The sequence below is a fragment of the Loxodonta africana genome, chromosome 6 (assembly GCF_030014295.1).
Source record: "Loxodonta africana isolate mLoxAfr1 chromosome 6, mLoxAfr1.hap2, whole genome shotgun sequence".
NCBI classification, from domain to species: Eukaryota; Metazoa; Chordata; class Mammalia; order Proboscidea; family Elephantidae; genus Loxodonta; species Loxodonta africana.
In genome coordinates, this window is record NC_087347.1 from 36,605,017 (window position 1) to 36,622,504 (window position 17,488).

The window sequence follows — 17,488 nt, forward strand, 5'->3', positions numbered from 1 at the left end:
TACATTTTAAACAACCCAGTTATATTTCAAACAACTTCTATCAAAATAATGTAAAGTTGTTTGCAGAGAATGTGACCTCAGAATAATGAATGCAGCTGAGACCCAGGAATTCACCAGGGCAGTGGTTTCCAACCCCGGCTTGCACATTAGAATCACCATCAGGGGAGCTTTTAAAACATAGGAGGCCTGCCCCAACCCAGAACAATTAAATTAGAATCTCTGTGAGGTTTTTAAAGCTCCCCGTTATCAACCATGGTTGAAAACTACTGAGCTACCCCAGATAAGTAAAGCATTACTGAAGAAGAACAAAGTGGGAGGCCTCACATTACCTGATTTTAGAACCTACTATACCGCCACAGCAGTCAAAACATCCTGGTACTGCTACAACAGATACATAGACCAATGGAACAGAATTGAGAATTCAGATGTAAATTCATCCACCTAGACGCAGCTAATATCTGATAAAAGCCCAAAGTCTGTTAAGTGGGGAAAAGACAGTCTCTTTAACAAATGGTGATGGCATAACTGGATACCCGACTTCAAAAAAAATGAAAGACCCATACCTCACAGCATGTACAAAAACTAACTCAAAATGGATCAAAGACCCTAAATATAAAATGTAAAACAATAAAGATTATGGAAGAAAAAATAGGGACAATGCTAGTAGCCCTAATACATGGCATAACCAGAATGTTGTTGTTAGGTGCCATTGAGTTGGTTCTGACTCATAGCGACCCTACGCACAACAGAACAAAAAAACTCCCCGGTCCTGAGCCATCCTTACAATCGTTGTTATGCTTGAGCTCACTGTTGCAGCCACTGTGTCAATCCACCTCGTTGAGGGTCTTCATCTTTTCCGCTGACGCTGTACTTTGCCAAGCATGATGTCCTTCTCCAGGGACTGATCCCTCCTGACAACATGTCCAAAGTACATAAGATGCAGTCTCGCCATCCTTGCTTCTAAGGAGCATTCTGGTTGTACTTCTTCTAAGGCAGATTTGTTCGTTCTTTTGTCAGTCCATGGGATATTCAATATTCTTGGCCAACACCACAATTCAAAGGTGTCAGTTCTTCTTTGGTCTTCCTTATTCATTGTCTAGCTTTCACACGCATAAGATGTGATTGAAAATACCATGGCTTGGGTCAGGTGCACCTTAGTCTTCAAGGTGATATCCTTGCTTTTCAACATTTTAAAGAAGTCCTTTGCAAGAGATTTACCCAATGCAATGCATCATTTGACTTCTTGACTGCTGCTTCCATGGCTGTTGACTGTGGATCCAAGTAAAATGAAATCCTTGACAACTTTAGTCTTTTCTCCATTTATCATAATGTTGCTTATTGGTCCATCTGTGAGGATTTTTGTTTTCTTCATGTTGAGTTGCAATCCATACTGAAGGCTGTGGTCTTTGATCTTCATTAGTAAGTGCTTGCTTCACTTTCAGCAAGCAAGGTTGTGTCCTCTGCATAACGCATGTTGTTAATGAGTCTTCCTCCAATCCTGATGCCCTGTTCTTCTTCACATAGTCCATCTTCTCAGATTATTTGCTCAGCATACCAATTGAATAGGTATAGTGAAAGGATACAACCCTGATGCACACATTTCTTGACTTTAAACCAATCAGTATCCCCTTGTTCTGTCTGAACGACTGCCTCTTGATATATGTAAAGGCTCTTCACGAGCACAATTAAGTGTTCTGGAATTCCCATTCTTCCCAGTGTTATCCATAGTTTGTTATGATCCACACAGTCAAATGTCTTTGCATAGTCAATAAAACACAGGTAAACATCCTTCTGGTATTCTCTGCTTTCAGCCAGGATCCATCGGACATCAGCAATGATATCCCTGGTTCCACATCCTCTCCTGAAACAAGCCTGAATTTCTGGCAGTTCCCTGTCAATATACTGCTGCAGCTGCTTTTGAATGATCTTCAGCAAAATTTTGCTTGTGTGTGATATTAATGATATTGTTCTATAACTTCTGCGTTCAGTTGGATCACCTTTCTTGGGAATAGGCATAAATATGGATCTCTTCCAGTCAGTTGGCCAGGAAGCTGTCTTCCATATTTCTTGGCATAGACGAATGAGCACCTCCAGCGCTGCACCCGTTTGTTGAAACATCTCAATTGATAATCTGTCAGTTCCTGGAACGTTGTTTTTTGCCACTGCCTTCAGAGTAGCTTGGATTTCTTTCTTCAGTACCATCAGTTCCTGATCTTATGCTGCCTCTTGAACTGGTTGAACATCGACTAATTCTTTTTGATATAATGACTCTGTGTATTCCTTCCATCTTGTTTTGACGCTTCCTGCATCATTTAACTTGAAGAGGAATGGTGTTGCGTTAATCATCAGAAAGAACATTTCAAGATCTATCCTGAAATACAATGCTGTCAGTGATAGGACAATATCCATACATCTACAAGGAAGCCTAGTTAATAGGAATATTATTCAAATTTACACACCAACCACTAAGACCAAAGATGAAGAAATAGAAGATTTTTATCAGCTGCTGCAGCCTGAAATTGATTGAACATGCAATCAGGATGCACTGATAATTACTGGTGATTAGAATGCAAAAGCTGGAAACAAGAAGGATCAGTAGTTGGCGAATATGTCCTTGGTGATAGAAACAATGCCAGATATTGAATGATAGAATTTTGCAAGATCAACAAATACTTCATTGCAAACACCTTTTTTCAGCAACATAAACAATGACTATACACATGGACCTTGCCAGATGGAATACACAGGAATCAAATTGACTACATCTGTGGAAAGAGACGATGGAAAAGCTCAATATCATCAGTCAGAACAAGGCCAGGGGCCAACTGTGGAATGGACCATCAATTGCTCGTATGCAAGTTTAAGCTGAAAGTGAAGAAAATCAGAGCAAATCCACAAGAGCCAAAATATGACCTTGATTATATCCTACCTGAATTTTGAGACCATCTCAATATATTTGACACATTGAACACTAGTGACTGAAGACTAGACGAGTTGTGGAATGACATCAAGGGCATCGTACATGAAGAAAGCAAGAGGTCATTGAAAAGACAGGAAAGAAAGAAAAGACCAAGATGGATGTCAGAAGAGACTCTGAAACTTGCTCAGGAATGTCGAGCAGCTAAAGCAAAAGGAAGAAATGATGAAGTAAAAGAACTGAAGAGTTCAAAGGGCAGCTTGAGAAGACAAAGTAAAGTATTATAATGACACGTGAAAAGAGCTGGAGCTAGAAAACCAAAAGCAAAGAACATGCACAGAGTTTCTCAAGCTGAAAGAACTGAAGAAAAAATTCAAGCCTCAAGTTGCAATATTGAAGGATTCTACTGGGAAATAAACAGATATAAACCATAATTAACAATGCACAAACACCAAAAGAGAAACTAGACAACTGGGAACTCCTAAAAATCAAACACTTATTCTTATCAAAAGACTTCAACAGAAGAGTAAAAAGACAATCTACTGACTGGAAATAAAATTTTGGATACCACATGCCCGATAAGGGTCTAATCTCTAAAACCTACAAGATACTGTAACACCTGAACAACAAAAAGATCAATAACCCAATTAAAAAATGGCTAAAGGATATGAACAGACACTTCCTGACATAGTGGTTAAGAGCTATGGCTGCTAACCAAACAGCCGGCAGTTCGAATGTACCAGGTGCTCCTTGGAAACCGTACGGAACAGTGCTCCTCTGTCCTATAGGGTGGCCATGAGTCGGAAACGACTAGATTGCAATGGATTTGGTTTGGTGATTTTTTCACCTAACAAGACATTCAAGTGGCTAACAGATACATGAGGAAATGCTCATAATCATTAGCCATTAGAGAAATGCAAATCAAAGCTACAATGAGATACCATCTCACCCCAACATGTCTAGCACTAATCCAAAAAACACAAAATAATAAATGTTGGAGAGGTTGTGGAGAGACTGGAACTCTTATACACTGCTGGTGGGAATGTAAAATGGTACAATATTTGTCATTTTGTGACCAACTAATTTCACTCAGCATAACGCCTTCCAGATTCATCCATGTTGTGAGACGTTTTGCAGATTCATCATTGCTCTTCATCATTTCATTGTATTCCATTGTGTGTGTATACCATAATTTGTTTATCCATTTGTCTGTTGATGGGTACCTAGGTTGTTTCCATCCTTTTGCTATTATGAATAGTGCTGCAATGAACATGGGTGTGCATGTATCTATTCATGCGAAGGCTCTTATTTCTCTAGGATACATTCCAAGGACTGGGATTGCTGGATCGTATGGTACTTCTATTTCTAGCTTTTTAAGGAAGCACCAAATCAGTTTCCAAAGTGGTTGTACCATATTACATTCCCACCGTCATCTGTTGATTGGCATTTAGGTTGTTTCCACTGTGCCACTTTAGGAGCTGAAACACAACAGTGAACAAAGCACTAAAAATCCTTGCTTTAATAGTACAAAGGAGGAGAAGCAGGCAAAGAGAAGTATAAAGTAAGGTGTTGACATTTTAGACAGGATGGCCAGGGAGAGCCTTATTGTGAAGGTGAATTTTGAAAAAGAATTTGAATGAGATGAAGGAATAGCCATGTAGATAACTCTGAGAAGCACAACCATGAAAAGGGATCAACAAGTCCAAAGGCCCTAAGCATGCATGGTGGGTCAGGAAACAGCCAGGAGATTGTGTCCTGTAGTTAAGTGAATAGGGAAGAGCAGAAAAAATTAAAGTCACAGAATTTATGGACTGTCAGATGATATAGACAGGAAGCTACTGGAGTGTTTTGAGTAATGGAGTGACATAATTGGAATTATTTTTTAATAGGATCACTCAGGCCACTGAGAATAGTTTGAAGAAGGACAATGTTGGAAGGGAAGATCGTTGAGGAGGTATTGTTCTCATCTAGGTGGAGGATGAATAGACAAGGGTGTAAGAGTGGGCAAAATGAGAAGTGGTTGATTCTGAACACATTGAAGATACATCTTACAGAATTTGTTGATCAGCTAGAAGTGTGAGAGAAAGAGAAGTCAAAGATTTTTGGCTCTGGCATTGATAAAGATGGGGAAGATGAGGAAGGAGCAGGTTTGGTGAATATCAGGAGCCTAGGCTTAGGCATGTTAATTTTGAGATGCCTGTTAGGCATTCAGCTAGACATTTGATAGAAATATTGAGTAAGCAGCTAGTCACACAGATCTCAGTTAAGGGGATAGTCATCTGAATTCTTCTGAAATGGACAGGCAGAAGTCTGCATGGTATTAAACATGGTGTTAGATCCAGTAGGCCAAGCTTATCCCACTTGTCTCCAGAAATACAGGAAGCCAAACCTCAATTGACCTGGTTTCCATAATTTCTTAGTTTCTGTGCTCAGTCCTTTTCTGTTTCTTGTAAATAACCTTGACGTAAGTAAAGCTTCGCTGGAAATTGCAGTATTTCCGCACACAAGAAATGAGCTTTCTTGTACTGAAATTTTGCCTTTATTATATGCCCTATCAGTGTGACACTTAGCACTGCCTGATACTGTCATCATTTTATTTTAGTTCATATGTCTCCAACTAGAGTGTATATTTCTTCAAGACAAATTAAAATTTCCCTGTTCTGTGCAATTTTCCTGGATTGTCCATACATAATTGTTTGTTAAAGAGCATTAAATGCTTCCTCCCCCCAAATCAAGCAAATCCATTGCAGACCTGAATACCTGCAACACTTATGGCCTCCTCTTGTGTCGGTATGTTCCTTTATAAGCTGTCTTAATTTGCCCTCGTGCATACACTCTGAGACCCTAATTCCAATTCTAGAGTCCTCTCTAATGGGTCACCCAAAGCTATGTATGCACACACAGGAACCAGAAACTCAGTAGCTGGAGAAGACGCTCTTTATACTCAAATAGCCAAGAGACAGGTGGTCTAGAAACAGCCTGAGAAAAACCAGAAGGTGTAACAGTGGTAGAATTAACATACACAGATTTTACATGTATTTCCTGTTTTTGCTAAAAGCCTGTTCCAGTGATAACATGAAGGGATTCTAAATGTGTTTACTTCTAAACCTGTTGCCTTTCAGCAGATTACAACTTATACCAACCCTATAGGATAGAGTAGAACTGTCCTGTAGGGTTTCCAAGGAGCGGCTAGTGGATTTGAACTGCTGCCCTATTGGTTAGCAGCTGAGCTCTTAACCACTGTGTTGCTAGGACTTGTTTACTACTACATTTAAAACAGAAGAAAAAAAATCCAAACCTGTTGCCATCAAGTTGATTCCGACTCGTGGGAGCCCCGTGTGTTGCAGAGTAGAACTGATTCATAGGATTTTCTTGGCTGTAATCTTTACAGGACCAAATTGCCAGGCCTTTTTTACCTGGTGTCACTGGGTGGGTTTGAATGTAACTCAAGTTGCTTTTCTTCATCAGAATCAAAGCCTTCCTAGGCCATGATTAAATCTGGGAGTCTGAGGCCAGTTTTCCTAAACTATTTCATCTCTCCTGAAAGAAGATCTGGCCCCCTTTCTACTCATCATACATGATACTAAATATCAATAAAATGCCAACACTGAAAGCAACTAAGATTTATTAACGAATTTCTATGTTTTAGATCGAGCACTTTAATTTATTTAATTCTCACAACGCCCCCATTTAAACAGTGTTATTCTTATGCCCAATTTAATCATGAGAAAATGAGACTTAAAGAACTTAAATGCTTGATGTTATACAGTAGGAAGAAGCAGGCACTGAATTCAAATACAAGCCTATCTGTTTCCAAAACTTGGACTCTTAGCTACAACCTCCAAATAAAATTACAGCCACATTGGGTACCTCTGTATGTTTTTCCAACTGCAGAGAATGTTTCTCAACAGACATCTTTATGGATTGTCTTTTTTTGGGGAGACTCCTTCTCTCTGCACTTTAAGGACTCTTTACCAAATGTAGTTTTACTTTTGGCACCTGCAACAGCTCTGACAGTAACTTGGGTTTAGTCAGTGAGCTCATCATCAAATATTTATTGAGTGACTGATGAAAGCCAGGCACTATCCTAGACCCTAGAGATACAGATGTGAACTGGACAGGCAGAGTCTCTTCACTCAAGGAACATCTGTTCTAGTGGATATGGGGGGGTAGTAAACATGTAACAAATACGTGGGATTATGTCAGGCACTGAGAAGTGCTAAGGAGGAAAAAAGTAATGTGCTAGCAGCACTAAAGTAGCCAGGGAAGTCCTGTCTCAGGTGGAGACATTTGAGTTGTCAGTAAATTGATAAGAAGGACATATTCATGTGAAAATCTGCGGGTAGAGGGTAGGGATGGGAGAAAGTGTTCCAAGTAAAAGGAAAAACCAGTTCAAAGACCAGACAGCTGAGGAGTCTCAGGTGTCAAGACGTCTGAGAGCCAGCCTCCTGTGAGCCTGGAGGTTAGTGAACAACCTGGAGGCTAGTGAGGTGGAGGGAGAAGAGGCTGAAGAGGTGGGCAGGGGCCAGGTCCTACAGTTCTCATGGGTCAGGCGAATGGTCTCAGTTAAGGGTAATGCTTTCCACTGTATAACCTTTATAAAAGACTTCCTTAAATGGAAAGTTAAAGATTTTTAAGGAGCACTTACTTTGATTAACAACATTTAAAAAAATTTAGTGTGTTTGGTGGACAATGTGGCCAGTGCATGGGAAGCATCTTGGAATTTACAGGTAATTTCAATCCTGTCCCTTCCATAAATGGAACAGAGTCAATAGAAAGTGATTTCAACTAAAAAAAAGATGAGAGAAAAGACCAGTTGGTCCCTTTCCCTCATAATGATTGTTAATGGTCACAACTACTTTTATATATACATTGCTAGCTTGAAACAAAATTCATAAAGATTGTAATATTCTATTAAATGGTAGAACAGTTGGGCATATTAATTCCTTCTTATCTCTCATTTATTCATTCACAGAAGTAACAAATAGTTCCTGAGTTGTTTCCATGTGTTGGAATTGTAACTATGTGGTTTCATATATATTCACCTTTTGTTAGAGGTATCCAGAATTTTATGCAATTGAGCATCAGAGAGGTTAAGAGATATCACCAAGATCACACAGCTAGAAAGCGGTGGCACTGTGATTTCAACTTATAATGTCTTCTCTAGGTCTTGGGGCACATGGATAGAGTTGTATTTTAATACAATCAGTTTCCTTCTAATCTTATGTTTTGTATTTTATACATCTAGAAATATGTCAAGAATAAATTTGTAGGTTATACCAAACTGTCAAAAAGTCCATAGCACATAAAAAATTACAATTCCTGCTCTAGGTCATTCATTATAATAGAGATATTTACAAACTGCTATAGACACACATAGGGAATGGTGACCCAACCTACACGAGGAGGTCAGAGGAAAAGTTCCATGGGAATGATGACGTTAGATTTGGAGCTTCAAGCACCGTGAGAGGAACAGGGGGTAGAGCAAACAGTAAAGGCATGTCAGGGAATGGCTCCTATGGGGCTGGATCATGAGGTGTCCAGTAGGGACCGGCAGGAGTTAAATCAAGAAAGGAACTTCATGCCCAGATCATGCTTGAACTTAACGCCATGTTTAATATGTTGGACATTATCTTGTGGCAGATGAAAAACCACTGAAGATTTTTAAGTAGATAAATAATAAGCAGAGGTCTGTGTTTTGGGGATTATGTTCAGCAGTTTAATATAGACATAAATCTCTCCCTGTCTTGGCTTGCTGTAAGATGGTAAAATGACATGGACTCTAAATACTGAAACATCATTTGAAGCCCACCCTCACTTCATTTCCACCCCCCTCAGTCAAAAAATAATTTTTATTTTTTTCAGTCCCAGTGCCAGCTTTCTGCTTACCTTGATTCTGTGTACCAGAGGAGCAAACAGAAACACAAAGAGCTCCACAGTAGCCATGGAGTTCTGGAAAAGCTTCCTTCGGTTGTTCTCTTCTTCGTCATTGGTACTGCTTGGACAAGGCTGCCCTGGAGAACCCTGGTTTTCAACCTGGTGTATGAAAGCACTGCTGCTGCCACCCCAGCTGGAGCCTCGGTCTGTGCCCCCAAAACGCTCGCTGTTGCAGTCCTGGGGGGCTTCCAGGAGCATCCAGTGCAGGGTGTGAAGGAGTTTTGTCTCAGCAACACCCAGTTTATCCTGGTGGCCTGCATGAGTCAACCATACAGCTAGGTTAAGGCAAACTCTGTACCTGCAAAAATGGATGTCAACCCTGGGTCTGGGAAGAACATTCCTGCTCTGCTCTGTGGCTCGGTTTCCTGAGAGGCACTAACACTTTTCTATACTTCTCACCACTGCTGCTGGCAGGGCTCATTCTTCTTTTTCTGGGCTTCCTAACTGGCTGTGATCCCTCAAGAATGATACGCTGTCAGTAGGGGTGGAAATGGCATGATCACATCTCTTCAGTCAGATTCCTACACATTTTCCCAAACAGTCAGTACAGGGATTAAGAGTACAGGCTTTGAAGATAACGACCATTATCATTTAGACAGTGTGACCAGGAAAGGCGTCTTTATAGGGGTAACATTTGAATGGAGACCCAAATGAGGGGAAGGAGTGGGATGGAGAAGAGCATGTTCACTAACATGGGCTAGATGGCCAGGGCACATTGCCACGTGAGAAAAGCAATCTGCAAAATAACGCAAAAAGAAATCTTAATGCAAGTGCATGTGTGTGTGTGTGCCTGTGCATGTGCACACACACACGCGAGTACCACAAAGTTGGGGAAGTCTGAAAGGATACATGCCAAATTCATAAAAGTGTTTGCTCTGGGAATTAGAAAGATGAAAGGGACAACCAAAGCTGGTACTCATCTTGTTGTGAGAGTAATTAGCTTCTTATAGTATTTTAATGTTAAAAAAGAATATGTTCAAGTATTACTTGTAAAAATTTTTTTAAAAAGTTAAAAACAAAAGAGCTAGTTTCGTCATTGGTAAAATGGGGGTAATACAGGAACCAATATAATGGAACTGTGAGAATTAAATGAGATACCATAGGTAAACTTCCTGGAAGAGTAGTAAGTACTCAATAAATACTGCTATTGTGATTACTGACACAAAAGACAATGGCATGTCATGAAGAAGTCATACAGTAGCACCAACCTAGCTTGTTCCTGTTTGAAAGTAGGGTTGCAGTGCAGTGGAGGACATGAGGCAAAGCGGCTTGCACCAGCTCCCATCTGGAAATGCTCTGGATGGCTTCAGAGAGGGCTGGGGAGAGGCCATGCAGTTTGTTTTCTACCAACACTCGTTCAAAGGACTGCAGATTCAAAAACAAAGCATGTGAAATAAGGAAATAGAGATTCTACTTGATGAAAAAATAAACAGCAAGGTAACTCAAGACACTAAGTTATTTAGGGTGTGTTCACATTGTATTTCACTGTATATGGTGATATGCAAGCCAATGGGTCAGTAATAATTTCCTATTGTCTACCTATTTGCAAGCTTTTGATCCAATACAGAAGGCTTCAATTACTACATGATTTTTATTTACATCAAAATAAGCTTTTTCTGACAAAGAAAAAAACACATTTAACCTCATGAGATATTGGTAAGTAATATTTTTTAAAAATATTGCTGAGTCATCCAATTGTAGGTCAAAATGAAATTGTCAAAGCCAGAATTTATGTCAGTATTCAGCAAGTGTTAAATAAAATACAAATTAAAAAAAAAATTTGATTTTGTGGTCCCTGATTTACCCTGTGTCTTCAGCAATGATGTGGCATGGGACTCTCCTTACATAATGTCTGGCACCACAGAAAAACTCAGTACATATGTTGCACAAAGAAAGAAGGGAAAACATAGGAGGAAGGAGGGAAAGAACGAAGGAGGAAGGGATAAAAGAAAGATGGAGGGAAAAAAAGGAAGCCATTTTTGTTCTGCTGATTTTTTAGCTCTTCCATGGCACAGTTGGCTGCGTACCAAAAAGGTCAGAGGTTAGAACCCACCAGCCACTGCAGGGGAAAGATGTGGCAGTCTGCTTCTGTAAAGATTACAGTCTTGGAAATCCTATGGGGCAGTTCTACTCTGTCCTACAGGGTCCCTGTGAGTCAGAATCCACTTCACAACCATGGGTGCCCTGGCCAGAGACACTATCAGAGAATGAAGCACCTTAGTAAAAGTTTGGCCTACGCAGTTCTCTCTCTTTCTTTTTAATTGTTTTATTGCGATAAAAATACATCTAACAAAGCATTTGCCAATGTTACACATGTACAATTCAGTGACATTGGTTACGTTCATCACATTGTGCAACCGTCACCACTATCCCTTTCCAAATTATTCCACCACCATAGACAGAAACTCAGTGCCTAAGCTAAGACTCACACTTATCCCCTCTCTTCCACCCCTGGTAACCACTAATAAACTTTAGCCTCTATACATTTGCCTATTTCCTGTGAGTGGAATCATACAATACTTGTCCTTCTGTGTCAATTCTTTTTTGTTCATATTTTTTGAGTGGGGGAGGATATCGCTATAAAGTGTTGGCATACGTGTGGTTACTAAATATTAGAATAAAGTTAATAAATATTTGACTTGTATGAACAGACCCTGATTGGCACTTGATGTTCCAATGGTGAAGAAAACTGTACGTGCCCTGTAGAGTGATCATCATTCAAGTTCCAAAAGTCCAAACTGTATTATTGAACTATCAGGATGCCTGAGAAAAATACACAGCTTAATACAAAGACTCTGCAAAGAAAACTATTTACTTTTATACCAAAAAAAAAAAAAAAGTTTATCTTCATAATTAAAGCCACACTGAGGTATGGGTAAGGAGCACAATCAGAGATGGAGTCTTATGTTTTCTTTTAAGAAACCAAGTAAATGCCTTTAGATATGATGGTGATGGAGATCCAAATACTTTTAAATTCCTCAGCCTTCAGGGGTCTGAAGTATTTATTAAGTACAGGCTGAGTATGTTAGACATTAAAAGATTATAAAGATTTATACAGTCTTAGTGAATGCATTTTGGAGGATAAGTTACTCATGTCATAATCTTAGCGAGCTCTGGGTAGTTAATGCAATTTTCTTCTTAAGTGTTACTAATACAACTTTTTATAATCTTTTAAACCCTGGAAAAGGTTCGCTATCTTTCTATTTATATAGCTACATACATATATATGTATTTATATAGCATACACATATGTGTAGTTATATTTGTCAAATATCAGAATTAAATTAATAAACATTTGATTTGTATGAACAGAACCTGATTGGTATTTGGTTTATATTGGTACTTATTCAGTCTGTATGCTGACCAAATGATCCTAGAAACTGGACTATATGAAGAAGAATGGGGCATCAGGATTGGAGGAAGACTCACTAACAATCTGCGATATGCAGATGACACAACTTTGCTTGCTGAAAGTGAAGAGGACTTGAAGCACTTACTAATGAAGATCAAAGACTACAGCCTTCAGAATGGATTACACCTCAGTTTAAAGAAAAGAAAAATCCTCACAACTGGACGAATATGCAACATCATGATAAATGGAGAAAAGACTGAAGTTGTAAAGGATTTCATTTTACTTGGATCCACAATCAATGCCCATGGAAGCAGCAATCAGGAAATCAAACAACGTATTGCATTGGAAAAATCTGCTGCAAAAGACCTCTTTAAAGGATTGAGAGGCAAAGATGTCACTCTGAGGACCAAGGTGAGCCTGACCTAAGCCACGGTGTTTTCAATCACCTCATAGGCATGAGAAAGCTGGACAACGAATAAGGAAGACCAAAGAAGAACTGATGCATTTGAATTGTGGTGTTGGTGAAGAATATTGAATATACCTTGGACTGCCAGAAGAATGAACAAATCTGTCTTGGAAGAAGAACAGCCAGAATCCTCTTTAGAAGCAAGGATGATGAAACTTCATCTTACATACTTTGGACAAGTGATCAGAAGGGATCAGTCCCTGAAGAAGGACATCATGCTCAGCAAGGTACAGGGTTAGCAAAAAAGAACACTTTCAAGGAGATGGATTGACACAGTGGCTGCAACAACAGGCTCAAATTTAGCAACGATGGTAAGGATGGTGCAGGACTGGGCAGTGTTTCATTCTGTTGTACATAGGATCACTATGAGTCAGAAGTGATTCTACAGCACCTAACAACAACATATATTGTTGGTATACGTCATTTCATATACATGATACTTGATCTAGCTCTGTGAAACTTTATGACTACATTAAAAATGCTAAACACTTCTTAGCCAAGAACAGAAAAGTCTAGACTATTCAAAGCTTGCCTTAAAAGAAGTAAAGCCAGAATGCTCCTTAGAACAAGGATGGTGAGACTACGTCTTACATACTTTGGACATGCTGTCAGGAGAGTTCAGTCCTTGGAGAAGGACATCATGCTTGGTAAAGTACAGGATCAGTGAAAAAGAGGAAGGCCCTCAATTAGATGGACTGACATAGTGGCTGCAACAATGGGCTCAAGCATAACAAAAATTGTGAGCATGGCGCAGGACCAGGCAGTGTTTCATTTTGTGGTACATAGGGTCTCTATGAGTCAGAATCGACTCGACAGCACCTAACAACAACATTCTAAGCTAGGATAAGTGTCGGCATGGTTTAAGAAAGGCTCACAGATTTTAATTGTCAAATCCCTCTGATATACACTAACTACAACAACAAATTTCATTAAAAAAGATCTTTATCAGAAAATTAATTATAAAGATATTTCTGTGACAACTTTGAAAGGCAGGCGATGGAACAAAACTAATTCCTACTTGAGTGTCTATGTGTCAGTGTGAGTGTGTTTAACTCTTCAGTTAGCTTCCACCATAGTTTGTGGCCCTAATGCATTTCAGAACTCCTTAATACAGAGACATTCATGTAGTCATTTGCAAATATGCATGCCAATATCCAAATGTTTATGCGTCTACTTTTAGGCTATACTATATGCAATGTAAAGGCTTTTACAAGAGCTCCCGGTTTTAAGGAAATTTGTGAAAAGTTTATTTCAATTTTGCTGGATGATTTTATGACTTATTTTCTCAATTTACAAAATGGGAATTTGTAAGGTTATGGAATATCCTTAGCACTCAGGATAAGTGAACTTTATTTTGCTTAAATATCAATAGCATTATTTCCGTAATTATATCTTCCATTTTCAGGCTTGCACAACATATGCAAGACATACAAATTCAGAGTTGCATACTGCTTTGTTTGAATTGTTCACAGGCACTCTTATATGAACTTCCATTATGTAACAGTCTCAACTGTTGGTTAAGGATTTGACTTTTCACACTTGTCTTGCAAGGACTTCCATCACGTGGTTCTGCATTATCTCCCTACCCTCTCCTACTAATCTCCCTCTGCCAATCCTGCCATTTCATTTCTACTCTGACCTGAGATCCTTCAGACATACTGTTCCCTCTGCTCTTCCCTCAACTATTTCTCTCCTTCCCTTCTTTCATATCTTTGTCCAAGGATCACACTAGCAGGTAGGCCTCACCCACTCTCCCCTTATGAAAATGAAATCCCTACTTCTAATGCTCCCTCACCTCCTTTCTTGCTTAATTTTTCTCCGTAGTGCTTATCACCATCTGACTTACCATGTATTCCACTTATTTGATGATGACCTGCCCTATCCCACTATGCTTATTTTAATCATTTCCCTATTCCCAGCACCTAGAACAGCGTTTGGCATATAGGTGCTCAATGATACGTGCTGAATGAAATAATTTATACAGTCAGTATCATTTAACATCTTTCTTTGAGTTCAAGTTACCACACGGCATATGGGATTAATCATTAAATGGTGAAAAGCACATACCACGCAGGAGGCTTCATATTGCTTCCCCAGTTTGGGCCTCAAAAATGCACTGAAAAACCAATAGAGATATTTGTTATAAACATAAGTACAAATATATTAAAATACCCTCATGACATATTTTCAATGAACACGACATGATCCTATGAAACTCAAATTTCATGTCTCCCTACAGCTTGTTAATGAGCAGGTGTTGAACAGCTGATGACTAGGCGTTTACATGCGTAATTATATCTATGAAATAAATGTGGAGCTCTGCGGTCTTCTGTACCCGCTCTTATCCTAAAGACTTTTAATCAGAGTCTAAATCATCAAGGGTTACAAGTGGTGCATCACCGATGTGCACAGTCATATCGAAAGCTGAAAAATAAATATGGCGTGTGGGTCATGATTTCCAGAATCTAATTTCCTCTCCGATAAGTCTCTAATAATAATAATAAAGAAAATTTTGTTTTCTGTTAATTGGAAGAGGTTTTAGGCCTTTCCAGGAAAAAGCAATCCCTTATCAAAAATCATTCTCCGTCAGGGCTTTAGACAGGAAGATTATACTGGCTGAATTCGAGCAAAAACAGTTAACAAGTGGGCATAGCAGATATTCGCCAAACAGGAGCTGGAAAAACAACAGGTCACCGCGTAGAATTACAGCAGGAGGTGGAGAGGGAATTGGACGCAGGAGCACAGCCAGTCATAATTATCTTCACCAGTTCCCTGCCCCCGCTTCCCAGGCTATCTGCCCTCCCGCCACCTAATAATGTATATATTTATTTGACAACTGCCAATCTACTTGTCGTCAAACTTCATTGATACGTTTTAAAAAAAAAAAATGCGCGTTTTTAAGAGGGTGCAGAGGGCTTGCTTTCTAGTCCCAGAGAGGGAGCTGCAGGCTGTGGCGCGGCCTCAGCGGCGGCAGCGGCGGCAGAGGCGGCGACTCGGGCGGCCCCAGGAGCGCCCCCAGCCCAGGGCGACCCGCGGCGCGCCCTCTGCGCCCCTCACCTGGTTTGCCGCCACAGGAAGGTCTGGATGGGCAGGGGAATGCCGCGGCCGCTGTCCTGCTCCTGGCCCTCAGAGCTCTTCCTCTTCACCATGATGGTGGCTCCCGAGAGTCCTACTGCAGGACCCAGCGCCGGCTCCTCGCTAGCCGCCGCCACCGCCTCCTCCTCCTCCTCCCGCTGCTCCCCCCAACTCTCATCCCCTCCTTCCCCAAGGCAGAGCTGGCTCTCTCCGCCCTGATCCCGAGTCCCTCTCCCCTTCCCCCGCCCCTCCCCGCACGCGGAACATGGCTGCGGGAGGAGGGGAGGGCTGGAGGAGCCGCGGAGCGAGGAGGGGGGCGCTCCGAGGAGCTGTCCGCCTCGCCGCCCCCGCGCCCGCTCCTTGCCTTCAGCACCTCCCACTGTGGACAGCGGTCCGCGCTGGGCGGCCCTGCCACAGACGCGAGCCGGGGGCAGGTGGAGCAGCCTGGGAATGACCTAGAGGGTCCACGCTTTGCATTGCACGCCGGTCCCCTGCTTGGCCTCTTCAGCCCCCAGGGTTTGCCTTCCCCTTTTCGAACTGCACCCCAGGAGTGTCCTCTGTCCTGCTTCCCAACCTCGGCATCCGAAGAATTGTCACGGTCTGGGGAGGAGGAGCTTTGGGAAACCGCAGAGCAGTCACTAACCCTGGCATCATTCGCACCTCTAGCAAAGAGGTCAGGAGTCTACCCTCGGGGTTTAACAGGAAGGAGCGCATGAAAATGATTAGAAATGTAAAACAGGAAGGGAGGTAAGCTTGGCAAGTCAGAGGAAGCTTCAAAATTCTGATGTGAGAATTTGTTTTCAATTGGTAACCTCAAGAAATTGGTTATCAGTTATTGCAACTTTAGGAAGGTCATTTGAATCATGCAACGAGGAAATCTAGTATATGATGGTCCACTAAATGCACCTGGATGATCCTCTTCACCCCAGTGGTATCTGCCATTTTCCTTTGGTTGTCCTGAATCAAGGTTGTGAAAGCAGGGCTTGAGATAAGTAAATCCGTTTGAAAGACACTGCAGAGGTAGAATTAATAGGACTTAATCTCCAAGGGGGCATGGGGAAAGAAACATAGATACATAGTACTTAAGATCTTGGGTCTTGAGACAGACATCTGAGACTCCAGCCTACCTCTTACTAGATATAATATTCTGGCTAAGTAAAAAAAAAAACTTTGCCAAGGTTTCCTTCCCTATAGAGATTTTGGGAGGATTGAATGTTAATACTGGTAGTTAATACTTGTAATGAACTTAAGAAAGTCCCTGATCTATATTAAACTTTCAGTAAATATTAACCAAAACTCCAAATTTTCTGTTTTGGTAATCTAATTTGACAGGAAAAATATTGACAGGAAGAATCATATTCTTGCTTTATGTAAAAATTATTTTTATTTTATGGGAACATTAAGGTCCCTGGGTGGTGCGAACGGTTTGCCCTCAACTACTAACCACAAGGTTGGCAGTTTTAACCCACCCAGTAGTGTTACAGAAGAGAGGCCCGGTGATCTGCATCCATAAAGATTACAGCCAAGAAAACTCTATGGAGCAGTTCTACTCGGTAACACATGGGGCTACCATGTGTCAGAGTTTACTTAACAGCAGTGGGTTTGGTTTTGGTTTATGGAAGCAGTAATGAGTTTTCCTTAAGTCCCTAATGGATTCCAATGGATATCATTAGGAAAAAAAAAAAAAAGTTGCCATCGAGTCAATTCCAGCCCATAGCAACCCTATATCATTAGGAAGCAG

The 17,488-nt window shown here is 40.7% G+C and overlaps 1 protein-coding gene across 1 annotated transcript in view; it reads right to left on the bottom strand.

Annotated features, from left to right (window-relative positions):
* The window catches only part of UNC80 (unc-80 homolog, NALCN channel complex subunit), a 216,839-nt gene extending 205,808 nt beyond the window's left edge, over positions 1-11,031 (bottom strand). Inside the window, exons 1-3 of the mRNA XM_064287438.1 lie at positions 10,996-11,031; positions 10,063-10,264; positions 8,807-9,108 (exon numbers count right to left, since the gene is read on the bottom strand). Coding sequence (XP_064143508.1) covers positions 8,807-9,108; positions 10,063-10,264; positions 10,996-11,031 — 540 coding nt within the window. The remainder of the gene's footprint in view (positions 1-8,806; positions 9,109-10,062; positions 10,265-10,995) is intronic.
* Between the last annotated feature and the right edge of the window lie 6,457 nt (positions 11,032-17,488).